The sequence below is a fragment of the Lagopus leucura genome, unplaced genomic scaffold, assembly GCF_019238085.1.
Source record: "Lagopus leucura isolate 7727_CA_CO unplaced genomic scaffold, USGS_WTPT01 Super-Scaffold_100001, whole genome shotgun sequence".
NCBI lineage: Eukaryota > Metazoa > Chordata > Aves > Galliformes > Phasianidae > Lagopus > Lagopus leucura.
In genome coordinates this window covers 87215710-87235744 of record NW_024962262.1, presented here as the reverse complement: position 1 = coordinate 87235744, position 20035 = coordinate 87215710, and the positions used below count along the sequence as shown (strand labels likewise).

Sequence of the window (20035 nt, the reverse complement as noted above, 5' to 3'; positions counted from 1 at the left end):
AGAGGTGTGCGCTGCCAAGGGGAGCACAGGACTGCAGTGAGGGGCAGGGCCCTGTGGGCTCTGAAAGGCAGTAATGGCCTCAGCAGTCCCCTAGGACTCAGTGCACATTGTGCCCCTGAGCTGGAGCTCCATTTAAGCTCGGGCCTGGGCACCAAACAAAGAGCAGCCTCACACAAGAGGCCTGAGCTTGGGTTTGAGATACACAGCAGAAGAGTGGAGGAGCTGAGATGGCGTGCGTTTGCTTGGAAAGGCAAACTTGCTTATTAAAAATACTTCAGGAGCTCACGTGTAAAGGCCACAGAAGGGATCCCAGGGATGGAAGCCCTCCCCTACGAGGACAGGCTGAGAGAGCTGGGGCTGTTGGGCCCCCACAAGAGAAGGCTCTGGGGAGACCTGAGAGCGGCCCTTCAGTTTGTAAAGGGAGGCTGTAAGAAGGAAGGGGACAAACTCTTGAGCAGGGTCTGTGGTGATAGGACAAGGACAAATGGTTTCAAACAAAAAGATTTAGGGAGAAGTTTATTACAATAATGACGGTGAGGCACTGTAACAGGTTGTCCAGAGATGTGGTGGATGTCCCGTCCCTGGAGACATCCAAGGTCAGACTGGATGGGGGCCTGAGCACCTGCTGGAGCTGTAGGTGTCCCTGTTCATTGCAGGGCAGTTGGACTGGATTTCTTTAAAGAATCAAACTACTCTATGATACTGTGTTTTAAAAACTGAGGCAGCTGTATAGACTCGTTTTTTTTCCTATTTAATCTATCTCATTGAGTACCTGATGCTTCTTTCACTGAACGTTTGCATGCTGAGCCACAGTTCAAATAAGATAAAAACTGGAAACAATCAAATATACATCATTGTGGTGAACAGCATGAGTTGCTTCCTCCCTTAAGCTTTCTGTTGATCTCTCTCAAAAGCAAAGTGATTCTCACTGGCCATAATATATTAAAAAATCTAGGGAAATTAACAGGGCAACAACCACAACTGTTGCTCTGAAGAAAATTTAATCAGTTAACAGAAGGGATTGTGAAGTATGATTGCGTGCAATAGAAGACCATAAGTTTGATCTGAATCAGGGTAACTGAAATGGCAGTGTCAGTATAAGATCTGATTAAATTCTGGCCAAGTTTTTCTTCTCCTAGATGTGTGATGTCTACCACATTCCTTACTGTTCCCTTTATCTACGGGGACCATCTTGATGGGGAATCATCTTCCGGATGCGGTAGCAGTTCCTGCAGAGTCTGCCTGGTGTAGCAGAAGAAGAGTCAGCTCACTGCTTCTCATGCAGCCACCTTAATTGAAGGTACCCCAGCCATCTCAATAAACATGTAACCCTGGCTTGGAAGATTCTTTCCAATCCTCTACCGCAGAGTACACTTGAATTTACTGTAAAACTAGACCTGAGGATCAAAAATACTGCTGAAGACTTTCATGAATTTCCAAATCATTGGACAGCTTTGCCTTTTCCCCTCAGTCTAACTTTCTTCATTTTCTGTCTAGGTAACCGAGTCTGTTTAGCTCCAGAGGAGGTAGTCACTGTCTAGGCTGGAATTAATTGAGCTAATTGTGTTTGTCACTGCTGGAATTGCTAGCAGATATGGACTGATCAGATTGCTTTTGCATCTCACTGGTGGCTGGTTTCTCTGATGGTTAAAAAAAGCTGACGCAGTTTAGTTTTCTGGAAGCTCTTCTGTCGTGCTCAAATCCAGTGAAACAGTTTATTTTATGCTGTTTGTGAACCACTTAATAGATTTGCTGTTAAATTTACAGGAAGAGCCAATCGGGTTGCTAAAAACATAGAAAATCTTGATGTGAATTCGATGAGAATAACTTTTAAAAGTCACTATCGCTCTTGTGCAAAATCATTTATATCGCAGGCTAGTTCCTGATATATTAATACCAAATCTTTCAAGAGAAACTGCAAGAAATAACTCGTGTCTTTTAGGAACTTCTGCAGAGTCTAGTTTTTTATCCCCAAAGGTGAATATTATTGTTGTATTACTGTGTGAGTTGTTGCTAAGAGTGAATCTGTGCACATTTGCTTCAGTTTTCTTCACACTGTGTTCTTTTTTCTTGCGCAGTTTTGTGACCCACCCTTTAACAGCCCATCCCTTTAAAAAAATCAGATAATGTGTGCATCAACTCTTTGAAAAAGACAAGGTTGCAGTAATAGTTCTCTCAGGGCTAGAGGTGGGGTTATATGGAAAATAAAATTCATAAGCACTGAGGAGAGAAAGGATTTTTCTACACAAGGTTGAGGAAGAGAAAAAAAGAGAGAAGAGATCATCTTTGGAGCACGATGTCATCAGTGTTCTTGGCCTTGGCCCCAGGAAAATCCCTCTGTGATTTAAACGGAAAGTCATGTTTTAACTATGCAATTGTCTGCTGTTCAACTTAGCTGACAAAAGAGACCTTTAGACCATTTATGCTGATTTGTAAATAACTTTTGTAGCATTGGGGCCATTCAGGGAATAAAAGCAAAGGTTGTGCCAAAGTTTATACAATACTATTTCACTAAAGTACTTAATTCAGTTAAATTACTTGATATGCCAAGACCTGACTTTTACATCTATGGCCTTGGAAACCCAGCTCCGGAACTGGGGACCTGTGCTTTCCCATCAGTGTATGTAATTCATTACATGTCTCCAAATATGGTTGATGTAGATAGAAAAACTGTCTGGAACTTTGCTGCCACTAATGCATCTTCATTCATTCAGGATTTATGGCAATGACCTTCTTTCCAAGGTTATTGGAAAAAAAGGAACTACTATCCTCCTACATTGGAACTACTATCTTACAGTAGTTCCTCAGAAAGAACAAACAAATTTATTATAAAAAAACATGGCAGCAATTCCATTTGCTGTTACATGTGATCTGCTGCTCTGAGTCTAGAGCACTTTCCTCCAAAGTGAAATGTTTGGTGTCTGTATTAGGGGAATATAATAGACAAGATCCAGTAGCCTGCTTCTCCTGGGGCCTTGCCATCAGAAGTGTACCACAACCACCCAGCTCCAAAGGCATACCTCCTCCTTATCCCTCTGTTTTCCCACACTTGTTCCTTCCCACATCACCTAGCTCCTTCCCTTTCTCTGCCTTTGATTCTTCCCCTAAACATCCTACAGCAAGTCCTCTGCAATTCTGAAGTGCTCTTGGTCTGCATATTCCTACTATGCAACCTCACTCAGTCCAAATGTTGATGTGTTGATTTGATAAGATTTCCAGCCTGAACCCTGGGACTGGGGCTGCTCTGGAACAGCATTGGGAAGGGTTCAGACAAGTAGTCCCTTCCCCTCAGTTTTTAATCGGAGCTCCCACCTGCTGTTGTGTCCCTGTGCTCCACAGGACTTGTGCAGGGAGACTTCAATGGGCCGATGGCTTTTGCAGTGGGCTGGGAAGGAGTCAGGGCAGAGTATTACTTGGCTATCCCCATGACATTGTCTCTCTGTACTCCTTTGTGGGTGTGCAGATGAGCTTTTACCACATAATTGCACAGTTTGTCTTTCTCAACCTGTTTATGGAGATTTCAGGTTTATGTTATTTTCTCTGAAGAGTGATATAGAATGGGAACTTCGGTTTTCTAGAAACAATAATTGCTGTTGTTTCATATGTTGTTTCATATGCCTGTGCATTTCAGGAATCATAACCTGTAGGCTTCCCCTTCCCCTGACAGTGACTTAGAGTAAGTTAGAGTAAGCTATAGAAGTCAGCTTTCTCTTGGTCTTACTCCTGACCTAATGAATCCTGGCTTTCTGTCTGAACAGTGTCACAACTGCAAGAGAAGCCATTTATCTCAGCTGTGTGATGGGGATGTGATTTTGAACATCTCAGAGTCAGGAGGTAAGACGTGTTGCCCTGCCTTGTTCCCCTGCCTGCCTTTGCAGGGTTTCACGGAGTGTTGGACTGCTTGTGAATGTCCCAGATAAGGCCTCGTGGTGATATTGGCATCTTTTTTCCCAGTTTCTGAAGGAACTCAAGTGGATGCTGCTATGCTTCTGTCTTCTCTTCAGAAGAACTAGCATTTGAGCTGGGAATTGTTCTGCATCAGGACATACGGCTGTGGGATTCACAGGACTTGCCAGTCGTGTGCTGTATCCCTTCTGACCAGGTTGTCCCAGAAGCACTCAACCTGTAACTGTCAACCAGCTGTCCATGAGGGGTGCAGCTGTATCCCTTCTATGCCATATATTGCAAATATCTTGCATGTCATGGCTCCAGTGAAACCACCACCTTGTTCCAGTATCCTAGACAAATACTGGAAACCCTTAATATCTGATAAGAGCACCAGTAAGCTTTCAGGTGGATAGCAGGGACCTGACTGGGGCAAACCACATGAATGTAAGCCTTACTTCTGGTGCTTTTTTACACCTATGTGCTCAGGGCAGTCTGAGTGTACAGAGAAGCAGAAATGTCAACTGCATTGACTTTGACGTTACATTTGTGCTTTTGGTCTCCAGTTGTTGTTGAATGAAGGGTTTTAAAACTGTAGTTCTACAGTTAGGTACCAAAAATTTTCCAAAGCCTTGTTTTGGATTTTGATTTGGCCTTACATAGAGTGATTTGGGCAATTGCAGACCTATCAGACCAGCAGAGATCCCAGGCAAAGGAACAGAATCACTGACAGAGAAGTTGCTTCAATAATGAATTAAAGAAAACTAATGTAATTAATGTCAATCAAATGGATTTGAAGAAAATATTTTTTGCCACATTAGTTTCTAATTGCATCGAAGAGATATTAAGTGTGCTTACTAAAGGTAATGCATTCAGATGCATTTGAGTCGTCTAACTCGACCACATAACACTAAATCAAGGAAACAGAATGATCCAGAGACAATCTGGTCCTCAGTAGATGAGCTAAAACATTAGCTTAGGATGTCTCAAAATGTAATTTTAAATGAGGAATTGCTATTGCACATTTTCAGCAAGATGGCTCCATTTCTTGGCTGCATACTGCTGAATGTTTATTAATAACTTTGAAGGTAGCATGCAGTTGCCACAGATACTTGTAAATGATACAAAGATGGGGGGATAGTTAATAATGAGGGAGACAGAGCAGAATATCCATCAAACTGGGTCTCTCCATGTGATGTGATGGCATGTTAAAAGGACTAACAGTGCAGTCACTGAAAGGATAAACAAAGAAATATCAAGCAGTAGTGATGTTGATGTAGTATTTCTGCTTTCTTACTTTTAGCCTCTGTACCTAGGATGCTCTCTCCATATCTGGCATTAGCTTCAGAATATAGAAGAATACCAGATCTGTTCAACTTTCAAAGAGAGCATTAAATGGTGCTTTGCTCACAGTCATTGCCTCTATCAGAAATCCCTTAAGAAGAGCCTTCCACCTGGAATGGCACTACTGGAAGCTGAAGTTAGATGAAATTAGGGACAAGATGAGGTCCCTCAGAACCAAAAGTAGTTTGTGGTTCTTTTTCTAACAGATATGCTGTAGTTCAAACAAGATGTAGAGTGGCAAAGTGATATGGCCTGTTTTATTAAGAAAGCTAGATCAGACAGTCACAAAAGTCCATTTTGTGAATTCCAGCTCCTGAAGGCATTTGTGCTGTCACAGTTTCTCTATAACCAACAGTCACAGACAATTTGTTATCTCCTTGGCTCTCTGTGCAGGAAGAGCGTGTTTTATTTCTATGCTGTGTATTTCTTAGTTTAGTGACACATGAAAGATGATGAGCTGAGAGGACTCGCTTATGATCATGTACCTGTATACTAACCTCACAAAATGTGTTTTACATGAAAATTTCAGGTTCCCTTTCAAAGTGCAGCAAAGGTGCACTGTGTCTAAGAAAGAACTGGGGGCAGCATGGGAAACTTATACGGAGTAAATATTAGAGAAAGAGGTTTGTTTTCTTTTTTATAATGCTGAATTTATATTGTAGAAATCAAGGCCCATTAGAATGAGAAAATAGTTTCCCCATTAAGTATTCTGAATGTTAGTTGGTACAAATGGCATGGTTAAGAAGAAAAGCAGTTTATATATCACCCAATCCTGACGTTAATGGGAAGTAAAAGCTCCGTATTATTGTGCAATCATATGTACCCAGGCAGTTGAGAAAACTAACAAACAAAATATACAAAGAGAGCGCATATATTTCAGTGATGTCTTGCTGTGAAGCTATCAACGATTAATAGGAGACTCTGGAGTAACAAAGAAAATGAGGAGGAGTTTTAGTTAGTAACTATTCCGAAGAAACTCAGTAAACGCTGTGATTTGATGATGTGTCACCTAGTACCTTCTGTAACGTGTTGCCCTCAGTACTAAATCAAGAGAACAGTGCCTAATGGCTGAATCTAGTACAACATCCCAGAAAGCTGTCGAAATCACTGTTTCTATGGAAATTTCTACCTCGGGAATCCAGGAGACTGAATGGATATGAAAAAGTACTCATGAAGAAATGCACTTTCATGCAACACGTAGGGTTTTCTGGCATGTTGCTGAGATGGGTCATTCTGAGCGAAGCGCTGGCATGTGTCCTTCCAGATGTTGGAAGCATTAAAAAACTGACTGCTTATCAACAGAGGAAATGGCCCCAAAAGATTGGTACTGGAAGATCAAAGGAGGGAGGGGAATTGAGTCGTTGGCAAGAAGACGGAAGAGCTATGGGTAGCGGCAGCATGAGTAACAAGAAGAGAATTTGTTTCTGTATTGTTCAGCTGAATTGTTCATGGTCCCATTGTTTACAGAACTGCTGCAAGCAGTGTTGAGGTATCACTCATATCAGTGCTGTAGAGTGGTATTCTTCCAGTTCAGTCTCAGGCTACATTTTTCAGGACAGAAATGGAAAGCTTGGTCATCCATTATCAAGGTTGGAGAGAGATAAAGATTGAAGCCGTTTGATTGAATGTTGTTTTTCAGCGCACACGTAGTCCCTGCAGTGGGTTGAAGTGATCTGGCTAATTCCTTAGGAATTCACCTGCTGTCTGAAGGTAAAATGAGCCTAACTATGTAGCTTTCTGTCTCCAAGAACAGGCTAAAATGAAGGACAGCAACCCTAAATTATCTATTAAGCCAGCTCAGAAGCTGTAATTTTCAGATCAAGGGTTTACGGAGATCTGGAACAGCTATTCAAGGCTCAGGCATCCATCATATGTGTGTATATACAAATGACAGCTCACGTTACATTAAAAAGAACCATACACGATGTTTTAGTATGTGAACGTTTCAAAGCAGCTATAAATCCAAAGTTACATGCAAAACAATGGTGCTTCCATGTATTGAAAATCTTTCCTTCCTTTGTTGTGAGTCAAAAGTTTAGCTAAAATGTTGTACATGCCAAATTTATTTGGAAAAGCTGGAGTGGAATAAAAAAAAAAAAAAAAAGCTAGGAGTAGCTAACAATAGTGACACATAAGAGATTGTGCTACTCCCAGCTTTTAACCTATGAGATAATTCCAGATCAACAGGATCTCAGGAAACTGGATCAGCCTCCTGCCCAACTAAATCATAGAAGGGGAAGGTGCATGGATTTCACTTGAAACATTGGGTGTTGTTAGGAAAAATGCTTGAGGGAGGGAGAAATAGTAGCTTCGTGTTCACGTATTAGGAGTCTTAGTTCAGCCAGTACAAGCCTTCATGAATTACATGGCATATATATTTAATCCTGACGAGGCAGGCCCTCAGATAATCTGAGATGATTCTGTGTATTTCCTGAGTCTGAAGTTACAGCCCTAGGAAGAGCTCCAGCTTTGCCTTTCACCTGCAAGTATGCAAGTGTGCAAACCCTGAGTACTGGGTTTGTGTGCTTTATTTAGCATGGTAGGGTCTTAGTTCTTCATTGTGGCCTTTAGCTAGCACTGCCAAACAATTACACTTATACTCGGAAGCATTCAAGGCTGGGTTGGACAGGGCTCTGGGCAGCCTGATCTGGTGGGTGGCAGCCCTGCCCATGGCGAGGATTTGGGACTGGCTGGACTGTGACATCCCTTCCAAACCAAACCCTCCTGTGATGTTTTGGATTCTATGATGTATCAGGTCAGAGAGACCTTCTGACTCCCAACAGATCAGGACACTAGTTGGAGATGGGTGTGTATTTCTTTATAAGCAACACTGAATAAAAACAAACTATGTGAGAAGTATTTTTAAATAACATTGAGTTGCTGGGAATAAAGCACTTAAAAACAGGCTGTGCCTGGGGATCATCTCCTCACCCCATTCCAGTTCAACTACATCAACAGAAGGACTACAACTATTCAAAAAACAACCTAAATGTTTCAACAGATCTTTTATCACAGCAAAAGTGCCGTTTTGCTTTCTTGCTTGGAAATTAAGGATCTATTTTTATTTGCTGTTTTTGAAAAATGTGTATTTTGCTTGCAGTCAATTTCAGATTGAGTGGTATGCAATTGAAAAACACCAGCTGGAGGTATCTTAGGGTCATACTGCAGACACCACTTGCACACAGTGGGCACACCCAGCACCGATCCCTTTGGGTCCAGCAGGGCACTAGAAAATCAGCATCGGTTGTGTTCCATGACACACTGGAACAGGTTGCCCAAGGAGGCTGTGGATGCCTCATCCCTGAAGACATTCAAGGCCAGGCTGGATGTGGCTCTGGGCAGCCTGGTCTGGTGATTGGTGACCCTGCACATAGCAGGGGTTGAAACTAGGTGATCATTGTGGTCCTTTTCAACCCAGGCCATTCTATGATTCTCTTTGGCACGTTCCATTGGAATGGAGCCTGATCCCGTGTGGATCACCGACATCTGCAGAATCCAAACTTTGGTTCCAAATGCGAGCTGAGCCCCTGAAAGAAGTACAGCGTGTATGCATCTGGGCTTGCGTTGGTCGGGGCTGTTTTGTGGCACAGCAACATCCACCATTGGAACAATGATCGACAGCAGCACTTCTAGTTGGCAGCTCCCCCCGAAAACTTCCAGCCCCGTCCAACATCGCGTTGGCACCAACACCCAACGCCCCACGGCTCAGATGTCGGTCTCTAACAGCCAGAACACCTCCTCCTCGTGTAAAGTTGGATCTCTTCTTGATCTAAAATCGCAGCGATTGGTCACGGTGCAAGTGGAAGCCCAAGGGAAACGCTGCACTGCAACAGCCTGCTCTCGTTTCCCGAGGTACGCGCGGTTAATTTGGGGGCACAGATGATGGGAACGGACATTTTTAGCAACGAAGCCGCGGGCGCGGGGAGTTGCGGAGCAGCGCTGCAGGGAGCTCCCGGCAACCGAGCGGCGCTTCCCTCAGCCCCAACCCCGCGGATCCGCGCCCCCCACCCGCGCTGTCCCCGCCCGGCCCGGCCCCGCGAGGCGGCCCCCAGCCGGCGGCGGGGGAGGAGCGGAGCTGCGCGGAGCTGAGCGCGGCGCAGCCACACGACGCGGCCTCGCCGCCGGCTCTTGGCGGGGCAGTCCCGGCCCTCTCCCGCCGCCCCGCGGCATGCCCGCCCTGCCCGGCCAGCGGGAAGATGGGTGGGCGCCTCCTGGGCTGCGTCGTGCTGCTGTGGCTCGCAGGTACGAGCGGCTCCGCGCGATCAGTTGAGGGAGGGTCGGGGGAACGTCCCGCGGGGCAGTTTGCGGAGACTTCGCCGGGAGGGCGCGGGGGCAACTCGGGGTGCGAGGATCGGCAGCCGCCGTGGGGAGGGAGAGGAGCGCGACGGCCGCAGTGTCCTTGGCTGCGGGCGGTGGGGACGGCGGCCGGGAGCAATTGGAGGAACTTTGGTCCGCCGGGGTGCGGGACGAGAGCGCTGCCCTGCGCCTCCGGGGTGCCCGTGCCCGGGCCTCCGAAAGCCGTACAGGACTGGTGCTTCTGCCCGGGCTGGCTAGCCGAGGGCGACGGGCGCGGGGGAGCAGGAGTGCTCCGGGGTGGGAAAAGGGCCGAGAAAGGGCTGTGAAGGGTCGGGCAGGGAGAAGAGGAGAGGGTAGAGGACAGCGCTCTGCCTGCTTCGAGCCGGGCACAGGAGGCTGTGGAAGGGCTGCGGCAGGCTGGCTGCCAGGGAGGCGAAGGAGAGGGAGCGCTCCCAATTTCACACCGGTATTTCACACCGCCGCCCGTGTATCCCACAGAAAAGACCTCAGGCTCTTCCTCTTCAGATTTAGGATTCGCAGGCGGTAAATTCGGCTTTTAGTCATAACACCTCTCTCCCACCGCCCACCCCCTCTTCCATTGCTCTCTGGCTCTGAGTCATCCCCAGCCTGCCTGCTGCTCCCTCCCAGCGTTACACGGCCTCAGCTGGGGCCTCGCAGCTCCCGGCCCGTCGCCCCCTCTCCGCTTTCCTCCCCTCCTTTTGGCCGCTTCTGAGTGTACCCCACTCGGTCTCCTCTCTGCTCGCCGTAGCTGCTGACAAACAGCATTCAGGGACTGGTAAGAGCGCAGAGCACACACAGACGTGACTTCACATTCCTCCCTCTCCATAAAGAGGTTCGTTATCTGCAAACGTCTGGCTAGATCAGGACCTCTCCATCAGCCTGCAGACACCTTTCCCCGCCATTGAAGGCAGCCACCGCTCGGAACCTGCCGGGTCTGTGCGGAGCGGGAGGAGAGCTCCCAGACTCCCTAGTCCTCCAGGCAGGCAACAGGTTACTGCGCGGGGATGGAGCGGGCACCGTGCTTCGCTCAGCCGAGAGCAAGCGAATAAGCAAAGGGTTGCTTGTGTGTGTGTGCACAGACAAGGGAGAGAGGCTGGCAAACACAGACTCAGGATTGCCGAATGGCTGTGCAAAGGAACGAGAGGTCAGTCTCAGGGTAGAGAGCCTGCATCCCGCGGGAGGTACTTGTGTTCCGAGGTAGTGGGGTGGGGGTGGGAGCTGGAGGGCTTGAGGCAGGGAGAGCGGGACGGGGAGACAAAGGGGAGTGAGGGAGAGGGAGGTCTCGCCCCATCACTCCCCCCTCCCCCCTCGAGATGGGCTGAGAAATTCCCAATCAGGGGTCGCCGCTCCTTCCCCCCCCCCCCCCCCCCCAGTGATTGTTCTTCCTTGTCCATCCTTTTTAGTTAGTTTTTAGCTCTTGTATTTATCTTTTGTCTCCTTTCACACATTTCGACTTACTGCAAGTTCAAAAAATCCCCTGAATAGTGCAGTGCCTTTGGTTGGGCTTCCCTCCCATGAGGTCATTTTTTTTTCTGTAACTTAGCGCTCATTACCTGTTTACTTTTGTGTGCGGAAGGGCCACTGCAATGCCGTACTGTAACACAGGGGTGGGTGATTTCCTACTCTTAGTTTGCCAGCCACAGTTCAGAAGGGGCGTGCTGGAGCACGGCTGTGCTTTGCCCTTCCATGGCCTACAGAGCAACCTCTCTGGGATGTCACACACAGTCCTTGGTATTTCAGGGCTATGGACTTCTGCAGTTAAGTTGGGAGCATGGGACATCGGGTGTAACAGCATCATGGGGAATAGAAATGAGTAAAGAAATCTGAATCTACTGCTCGGTATGCAGAGCCTGAGCTGTATCCTGTGTGGAGAGCTTTCATATTGAGGTTCTGTGCTGTGAGTGTTGCCTCTGCTTTTCTGCAACTTTGGTTTTGTTTCGTTCCAGGTTAAGCAGTCTGTTTTGCTTTGGAACTGCGTAAAGCGCTACGCTTCCATTTCAGTGCAGCTGACCTGTTTAGGCATTGGTTTTCTGCTGGCTACAAAAGTTGGCAGTTAGTGGCCATGGAGCTAAGAACACAAGTCTTATAGCAGCTAGACCGTGATGTGCAATCCATTTTCCCATAAACCACTCAATCTGATGGTGGTGGCTTTGCTGGTTAATTGTGTGGTTTTGCTGGTTAACCGTGCAATGTTATCCTGCCTGAGTTGATAGAAGTCCGTACAGCACAATTTTAGTGGTCACGCTGGCTCTCCGTTCACTTACTTGCATCTCTGTGTATCATCACTGATTTCCAATCTCAGAACCCAGACTTTATGATTTAGGCTGGATCCACATTTGTAAGCATTGTCTGTGTTCAGCAGTGGGGGAGAGAGCACATCTAGTTGATGGGCAGTAGCCAAGGCACAATGAAGAGAATCATAGAATCATAAAGGTTAGAAAAGACCACTAAGATCACCTTATCCAACTGCCATCCCATCCCCACCATGCACAGTAAGCATGTTGCTCAGTGCTACATTTACCCTTTTCCTGAACACCCCCAGGGTGACTCCACCAGCTCCCTGGGCAGCCTGTGCTAGTGCTTCACCGCTCTTTCAAGAAATTTCAAGAAATTTTTCTTGGTATCCAACCTGAAGGATACAGCATCCTTTTCCCCAGTTTTTTATTTTCTATGGAGAAGTGGTACAAATTATCTTAGGAGCACTGTCTCTTACCTATGGACTTGTCCTTCTTGTGCCAAAACCCTGAAGTGTAGGCTAGGAGTAGTTTTAATGAGGTTTGGTTTAGGGTCCAAGGACCTCCTGTTCTCATGGATGCACCTCTGGAACTCCTATCAGTAAAGGTGCATAAGATTGTGGGGTGCCATTTCTGTAGTTCCTCAGCATCAGCCCTGCTGCTCCAGGCAAATTGCAGTGCGGGCCAAATAACAGCAAAGAAAGAGATGTGATTCTTGCGCAGATAAGGAGATCTGTGCTGACCTGAAGAATGATGTGTACTTCCTTCTCTTGGACTTGACTCTTATCTTATATGCTAGAAGGATACAGACCTATTACCTTGAACTACAGTGTTTGCCTTTGTCATTATTTACAGAGATGAGTGCTTCAGGTTGGCTTTGTTCTATTCATAAAGGCTAGCTTAAGGCTGGGTAATGAAGCTGAATTTTCCTGGGATCCATCTCACCTTGGGGAAGCATAGGCTTTTATTTCTGAAGGGCAACTGAAAGAAGAACTGAAGTTTGCACTTCTCAGTTACCCTCTTTTTTTTTTGTCTTGTGGAAGGTGCTTAGGAAGATCAGGCTCACGAGTTTCAAACATGCCCATACGGATACCCCCTCTATAATCACTTCCTGGAATTTTCTTTAATCAGCAGTAAAATGTATTAGGAATAGCTTGTGTGTAATGTTGACTGTGTAGTTTGCACGCGTAATCTAAAGATAGTGTGGAGATGCAATCAGAAGAAAATAGGGATACAAATACATAGATTCTTACTTTCTGATAGTCAGGATATCTGTGTTTTTAAGTGTACTTGATTAATATTTGCAGAACTTGTCCAGGGACTGAAGGGGAGCAAAGAAAAAGGGAAATGCAATTGTCACGTGGTCCTGTGGCTCTCACAGGCCACATTTCACAAGATTTCTCTTATGAAAGTTCAAATCATTTGAAATTCACAGTAAACAGATTGGCTCTCTAGAGTGCAAATATGTTGTTTCTGTAATGATTTTGAAGTAAGGGCTCATCTTGCTCTGCCCATGTTTATCAAAACATAGCAGAGCACAGCTCTGTTCCTTTTTAATCCTGCTAATATTAAACTCGATGCAGCCGCTGCAATCTGCTGTCACCAAGCTTGTCATCTTTTTTTCATATCTTTGACTGTTTTTGTGCTCTGCTATGTAAGCAGCCCAGATTTCTGTCCTGAGGCTTCTAGCATCCTGGCTAGTCTCTTCGAGATCGTTGAGCTCAGCAGTTGCTTCTTGAGCTTGAGGAATTCCTAAGGACACCTCTGTAATTTGTGTGCACAGACAACTGTGGTAGGTGCAGAGCCGCCATCTTGTCATCCAGCGTCCTGCTGGCCTTTTGATGGGTGTTTTTACAGCACTGTTGTATTACATGAATAGATTCAGATGCTTTTTCTTTTTTTTTCCCAGAGGAAGTAACAGGTGTATAATTTCCCAGTTCAGCCCTATGTAATTATATACAATTTGACTTAAATAGATTGAGAATTTCCACTGATCCGGACTCTGTCTGAGGCACTGTGTTGTTCTCAGATGCTATTTCTGGAAAAGATCCGAAAAGAATGTTTTACAAGTTAAAGAAGACCTTGGGATAAGATGCAGAAGATGCCAGATAACTTACTGCACATCTCCCAAATGCTTTTGGATAGAAAAGGAAATCTTGCATTTTCCCAAAAGCTGCTTGCAAATTTCTTCTCTCAATATAGACATTCACATGGGAAAGGGGTGGAGAAAGTTAGTCAGATGAGAATTTGCTAAAGCTCAGCTAATCATTTATTAAAGCAGTCCCTGGCTCACCAAACTCATTAATCTCATTAACAGGAAAGAGTGCTGCAGCACATGGATAGCTGAAAGCACTGTGTTTACTGAGTAGCATACTTCGTTCACAAGGGAAAGATTTAAATATTCCCTGTGTCGGTGCTTTATCCTTGAAGCTGAAGTAACATGATGAGTCACTTGGTCACCTCATGTCACGTGTTGGCTTTGGCCACAGACTGCCTGGAGTCAGGTGCAGAGCCGCCAGATCCAGGTCTGGCCTGTACCCATTCATTTTTTCAAGCTATTTGTCGTGTCTCTTAAATTCAGATGCAGCCTGAGAAGCATGGGTCCCTGGAGAGGAAGGAATAAGATCACATCACCATTTGGATCACCATGAGAACCAAGTCGTGACATTCCCCCAGTGCTGCGTGGCCCCATGTTTCTGTCCCTCTTGCCCCTGGGAGCAAGACCCAGCAGAAACATCCCAGCTGCTGCTGCTGGAGTTCTCTTTTTGCCTATATTTCGTGCCTCTGGTCCCTGTCTCTGCTGTGGCAGCGTCTTGCTGGGACCTCAACTGTGGTACACGGTACTCTGGAGAGCACATACTTAAGCATTTGGATTTGAGTCCAGGCATTTCTAGCAAAACTAGTGACATCTGCACAATTTCAATATGGCACAAGTGCTATCTGTGTAATGTCATGTGTTTATTACATGTATAGTACAGCATTCTTGCAAATGCCATAGCACCCCTGTGCACCACAAACCTTCGCTTAGTAGTCCCCAGTGTCACATCTGCCTAGATCAGTAACTCTTTGATAGTATCGGTGACTATCTATTCTCTCTGAAGTAAGCTTTCTCCCTAGGTGCTGTCCATACTGTGTCTTTATTTCCCATGTGGTGTTTGTAGGCTTTGTTGTGATTTATGGTGTGGATAACTGATAATGTTTTGAAATTACATTTGGCATTGGTCTAAGCTTCTCACTTTCTTTTGGTTACGACTCCTGATCATGAGACATTTGCTTGCTTTTGCTTTTCAGGTCTGCAGCTATATTCGACTGGACTCTGTCCCTTTGTGCCTTCTGTTGTCATGCTTTTGGTGTACTTGCTGCTGTCTCTGTTTTCAGCTCTACTGCTTTAGTGTTTATGTCTTTCTTTCCCCATCCTAAAGACGTCCGTCATTTCAGTTCCTTTTGCAAGCTCTCTTGTTTTCATCTCCAGCTTCTGTTGTGGGTGGTGTATTTTTGTTGGCTCCATTTCCTCTCCTTTTGGCATCACGTTTTAATCTGCTGCAACCTGGCTTTAGCCTTCTGAGATTATTTTGACCTAGGCTAAGACACCTTCAACCCTTCCCAATTAACGTAAACTTCTTTGTTCTGCATCAGCCATCTACTTACCCGAATACATCAGCCTTGCTCTGTTTTTTTCTTTCTTGGCACTTGCTCTTCTCTCCTATTGTTTCCCCCCATAAGGAAATCTTGCTGTGTTCTCAGTCTTGCATTCTTCCCTGAGCCTTATCCAAGTCCAGCAGTCCGTCATGATGCAGTGTAGGCTTCCTCTGCATCCTTCTTCCCTTTAATGTTTGCGTTTGGTTTGTTCTCTTCTTCACTGTGCTCTGTGCTTCAGGGTATATACCGGAGGGAGCTGCCACCATACTGAAACTGGTTTCCTTTTTCCACGTGAGCTGTCACTATCAGGCCCTGCTGTCCCCCCGCTGCAGAGGGTGCCCCTAGATGGAAACTTGTTCCTTCGCAGTTCCCCCCTTGCTGCGGGACTGTTTCTGTCCCTCCACCACTTGGCACGTAGAAGCCTGAAAGGGTGGCTGCATATGTTTCCAGTGTTGTGTAAGTGCTTCCTCAGTCATTCCCACCTGCAGTGCAGGAGGCCAGGAAGCAAAGAGGGGCATGCGTGGGAGGTTTTGGCCATTTCACTGTGGGTAGATGGAGTATCTCGCTATTCTAAGTGCTCACTGCTGGCATTGCTCACTATCTCTTGGCTTCTCCTAGAGCTACATGAGGATGTGGCAGCAATCCTGTTTGTATTTATTTCCCATGTATCTTCTCTCAGGCCCTAATACAATCAGCTCCAAGCTGCAGCTTTCCTGTCAACTGGTAGATAAACGTTATGCATTGAGCTCCATCTCCTCCATGGGAATGTGAAAAATGTGGGTGTTTGGGCCATTTTTCTCCACGCCTGCCACATGGATCAATTTCTCTCAGTGCCAAACACCAATTGTGCCAAAAGCTATGCAATTTGGTTCTACTCTTTCCTGTGTCTCTAGTTTGGCCAAGCTATCAGCAATGTTGAACACCATTGCGCAGAGGGCTTGGCTGGTGCTGCTTGCTGCTCCACCTTCAGAGAGCAAATGTGATGACACTGAAATTAGGAGTGGGTCAGTTATTCTTCATTAGGACTGGTGTGAACGTGAGATCTCACCCCTTAGCTGACCCTGAGAAGTGGAACATGGCCATCCCTCTTCCTTACTTAAAAATGCCATAGAAGTGTGAATCGCACACCACTATGTTGGTGTTACCACAGAGCATAAGGATACTTCAGTTGAGCCTTCAGTCCCATTGTACAGTATTTTTCCTTGTAGCTGTAACATATCCAAGGAGCAAACAGCCAACCTTTGCTTGCGTATGCTGAGGAGTATTGCACCCTAGCAAACTGATGGTCATTTTAATGTTATGCACATGGGAAGAACGACAGCATGACAAAGTGCCACAATCCCCTCTTGAAGCTGTGCGGAGACATGTGACACTAATATTTTTGTTTTTCAGCTGAGGTGGAAGGACTGCGAGTCACTGTGCCTGAGAAGAAGAAGGTGGCCATGTTGTTTCAGCCTGCTCTGCTTCGCTGCCATTTCTCTACTTCTTCCACCCAACCAGCTGTGGTGCAGTGGAGGTATAAATCTTACTGTCAGGACCGGATGGGAGAAGCACTGGGTATGGTAACTTCTGGTTTACAAACAATGAGCAAGAGGAACCTGGACTGGGATCCCTACCTGGACTGTGTGGACAGCAGAAGGACGGTCCGTGTCGTGGCCTCCAAGCAAGGATCTGCCGTCACTATAGGGGACTTCTATAAGGAGAGAGACGTCAGCATTGTCCATGGTAACTTTCCTACTCTGGTGATCTGTGATGGGGATTGGAAGTGACTCTTAGCAATTTGGAGTACTGGAGGCTGGTAATAGTTGTTCAGTTAATTCCTTTAGGAAAGGTGTCAGGCTGTTGTGTGACAGGCATTTAGGATTCAGCCAAGCAGCTCTGGAACCCAAAGGCCGTTCGTTGCCTTTGGTGCTTCACTTCATAGCACAAATACTGTTGGGGCCCAGGCCTTACATGGTGGAAAAGGCACAGTGATGCTGGATACTTTTTCTGCTCTTGGCACTTCCAAAGTGAAATTCTGTGGCGCTGTGTTGCCACATACAGGCACAGGGTCTTGATCTTGTTCCTCTTTCTCCTGAATTCCTGGATGTTCTGGATAAGGTTAACCACTCTTTGTAAGGAAATGATGGTTTCAGGACTTGAAGATGGACTCACTCTTTCAATTGATGTTGGAGGGAAACCTTGACTTTTCTTTTTTGACTTTCAGATGCAGACCTTCAGATTGGGAAGCTGATGTGGGGAGACAGTGGGCTGTATTACTGCCTTATTATCACACCAGATGATGTGGAGGGCAAGAATGAAGAATCAGTGGAGCTGCTTGTACTTGGTAAGCTCTCTTGTCAGATCTCATCTTCAGTAGATAGCTGATGTATCTTTCCTTCTGTTCTCTTGCTCTCCCTCTACATATCTGTGCACTGTATTACTATGGGTATCAAATCTATGTAAAACAGTCCCTGCAGTACCTTCGCCATTGCCTTGCACCTTGTGCAGTCATTCACACCTAGGCAAAGTGGGTGGCAAGTGCTGCCAAACCAGAATAGTAATGTTTACACCCACACTGCTCACACATCAAACTGGTGTAAATGACTACAGAAAATGCTGGTCTCTAGGAAGTCAGAACCCTTGTTTTTAAGGCATAAAATAATAAACTTGTAGCAAAGTGAACATTTGAGACCATGTCTTTCTCTCAGAAGACATCAAATCGTATGCTTTTGCAGTCTTTCAAGTCTCCCTTGGTCCTACTTTTCTGAGAATGCAAAGAAGCACTGTGTTTATCTGCTTGAGTGTGGCAATTTGGGATATTTTTCTTCCTGTTTAGTTGTACTTATACGCTTAAAGGTACAATTTCATGATCACCCAGTCAAGTCTAAGCCAGTACTGCCACTAAAAGGACCTCTCCTCTCTGCAGTATGCGCACTGGGCTGTGTGTGCCTCTCTTAGGCTTCCTTGTGCACTGTGGTCATTGAGGTCAGGTTTTTGCCTGTTTGCAAGTTTAGCTTTCAGGTACAGCATCTAACAGTCCAGTTCACTGAATAAGTCAAAAGAAAGCACCCATCCCAACTATGGGAGAAAAGCAGAGTGGAATTGGACCTGTTGCGAGTGTTTGTTGAGTTTGCTTAAGCCAGCACTATACTGTTCCATAAGGGTATTATGAGATTTTTCTAAATCTTAAGATCTGCTGACACTGATATATGTTTGTCTGGTTAGCATGTTTGTATGAGCTTTTGGGCTTACAGATCATGTACGTTTTGTGAAGGAAATTTTAGAAAGTTTGGGCCTGTAGTTCACTGTGATACCTAGAGACATACAGTAGAACACGAGATCAAGGGCACTTGACAGACAAGGCTCAGGTGAGAATTTGACAATTATATTTAGGGCTGTATTTGTCATCACAAAATGAACCAGATTGAGTAGTTTGGGTTAGGATCAGTGCCATCTCCTCTACTCATTTTTCAGATGTCAGTCAAATGACAAAGTGGATCCCTCAAAAAAAAAAAAAAATTAATACGCCTGTCTAAATTCACAATATGACTGTGTATCATTCGCTGATTAATATCAGATCCAAGACTGACCTGCTTGAGTTCGTGTGGGGCTCTCTGCCATGTGAAGTTGTAGCTGTTACCTAGGCTCCTTAACTGTATCTGTATGGTGGTAGACTGCTGAAAGGTGACTTTCTTCACCTTTTCTTGCCATAGTTTGGTGTCTTATCTGTATCTGCAATTGTGCTCAGACACCAGTGATGATGCAGTACCATGGTAACAGGAAAAATCTGGTTTTCAGCATGCACAGAAGACGGTGGGGGGGAACTAAGAAATTACCTCCTCTGAAGCTGGCCTGATGATACCCCTGGCCATAAGTCATTGTGGTTATGTTGGGAGAAAACATGGAGGTTAGGCTGTGTTACCTTGACTGCACCTGATTTTCTTTTCGCAACAAGGTCTGACCTTGCATGTTGCACAGCCCTTTGCTAAGTTTGGCAGCAGCATGAAGGCATATTTACTATGGGCATGCTTTGTTCTGCCTCATGCTGTTTGGTGCAGCTTGCATGTATTTCTTCTCCTGGATAATGTGCATAGAGGCAACTTTCCAGCTTTCAGAGTGAGTCCAGGTTACGCACCTATCTTCTTCGCAATGTAGTCTTCTACCTGTGCTGTTTGTGGGTTTTTTTTTTCCTTTTTTTTTCTCCTCCTTTTCTTTCTCCCCAGTGATTGCTAAAGGAGGACAAGGTGGAGAAGGTAGCCAGTGGTGAAAGATACTATTTTTTAATATTCTGCTATCTTCTGGGACTTTCTTTAATATCATCTCATTACTCCATGAGGTATTATTGACTTGCAGAGACAGTGATACAGATGCAGATCTGAGCACTTCAGTAGTCGTAACGGATGTGTGGTAAGAGTTGTTTTTTCCTGCTGCTCTTTGAATGGAACTTGGATTCCTTGTAGACACTGGAGCAGCAGAGAGCTAGTATGTCTTGCAGACACTGCCCTTCCTACTGCACATTGCTGTTTGCTCCATGCTGGCAGTGGTCTTTCAAAAATATTTTCCATTGCTTATTTTGAGGCTGCTGCATGGTTTAAGCCTAGATTATAATTTTGAGTAGAGCAGATGTTCTACAT

The 20035-nt window shown here is 45.6% G+C and overlaps 1 protein-coding gene across 1 annotated transcript in view; it reads left to right on the top strand.

The window, feature by feature from the left end:
- The first annotated feature begins 9108 nt into the window (after positions 1–9108).
- Positions 9109–20035, top strand: part of ILDR2 (immunoglobulin like domain containing receptor 2) — a 33294-nt gene continuing 22367 nt past the window's right edge. Inside the window, 4 exon segments of the mRNA XM_042868336.1 lie at positions 9109–9306; positions 9309–9471; positions 16812–17144; positions 17626–17745. Of these exon segments, the coding sequence (XP_042724270.1) occupies positions 9109–9306; positions 9309–9471; positions 16812–17144; positions 17626–17745 (814 nt within the window).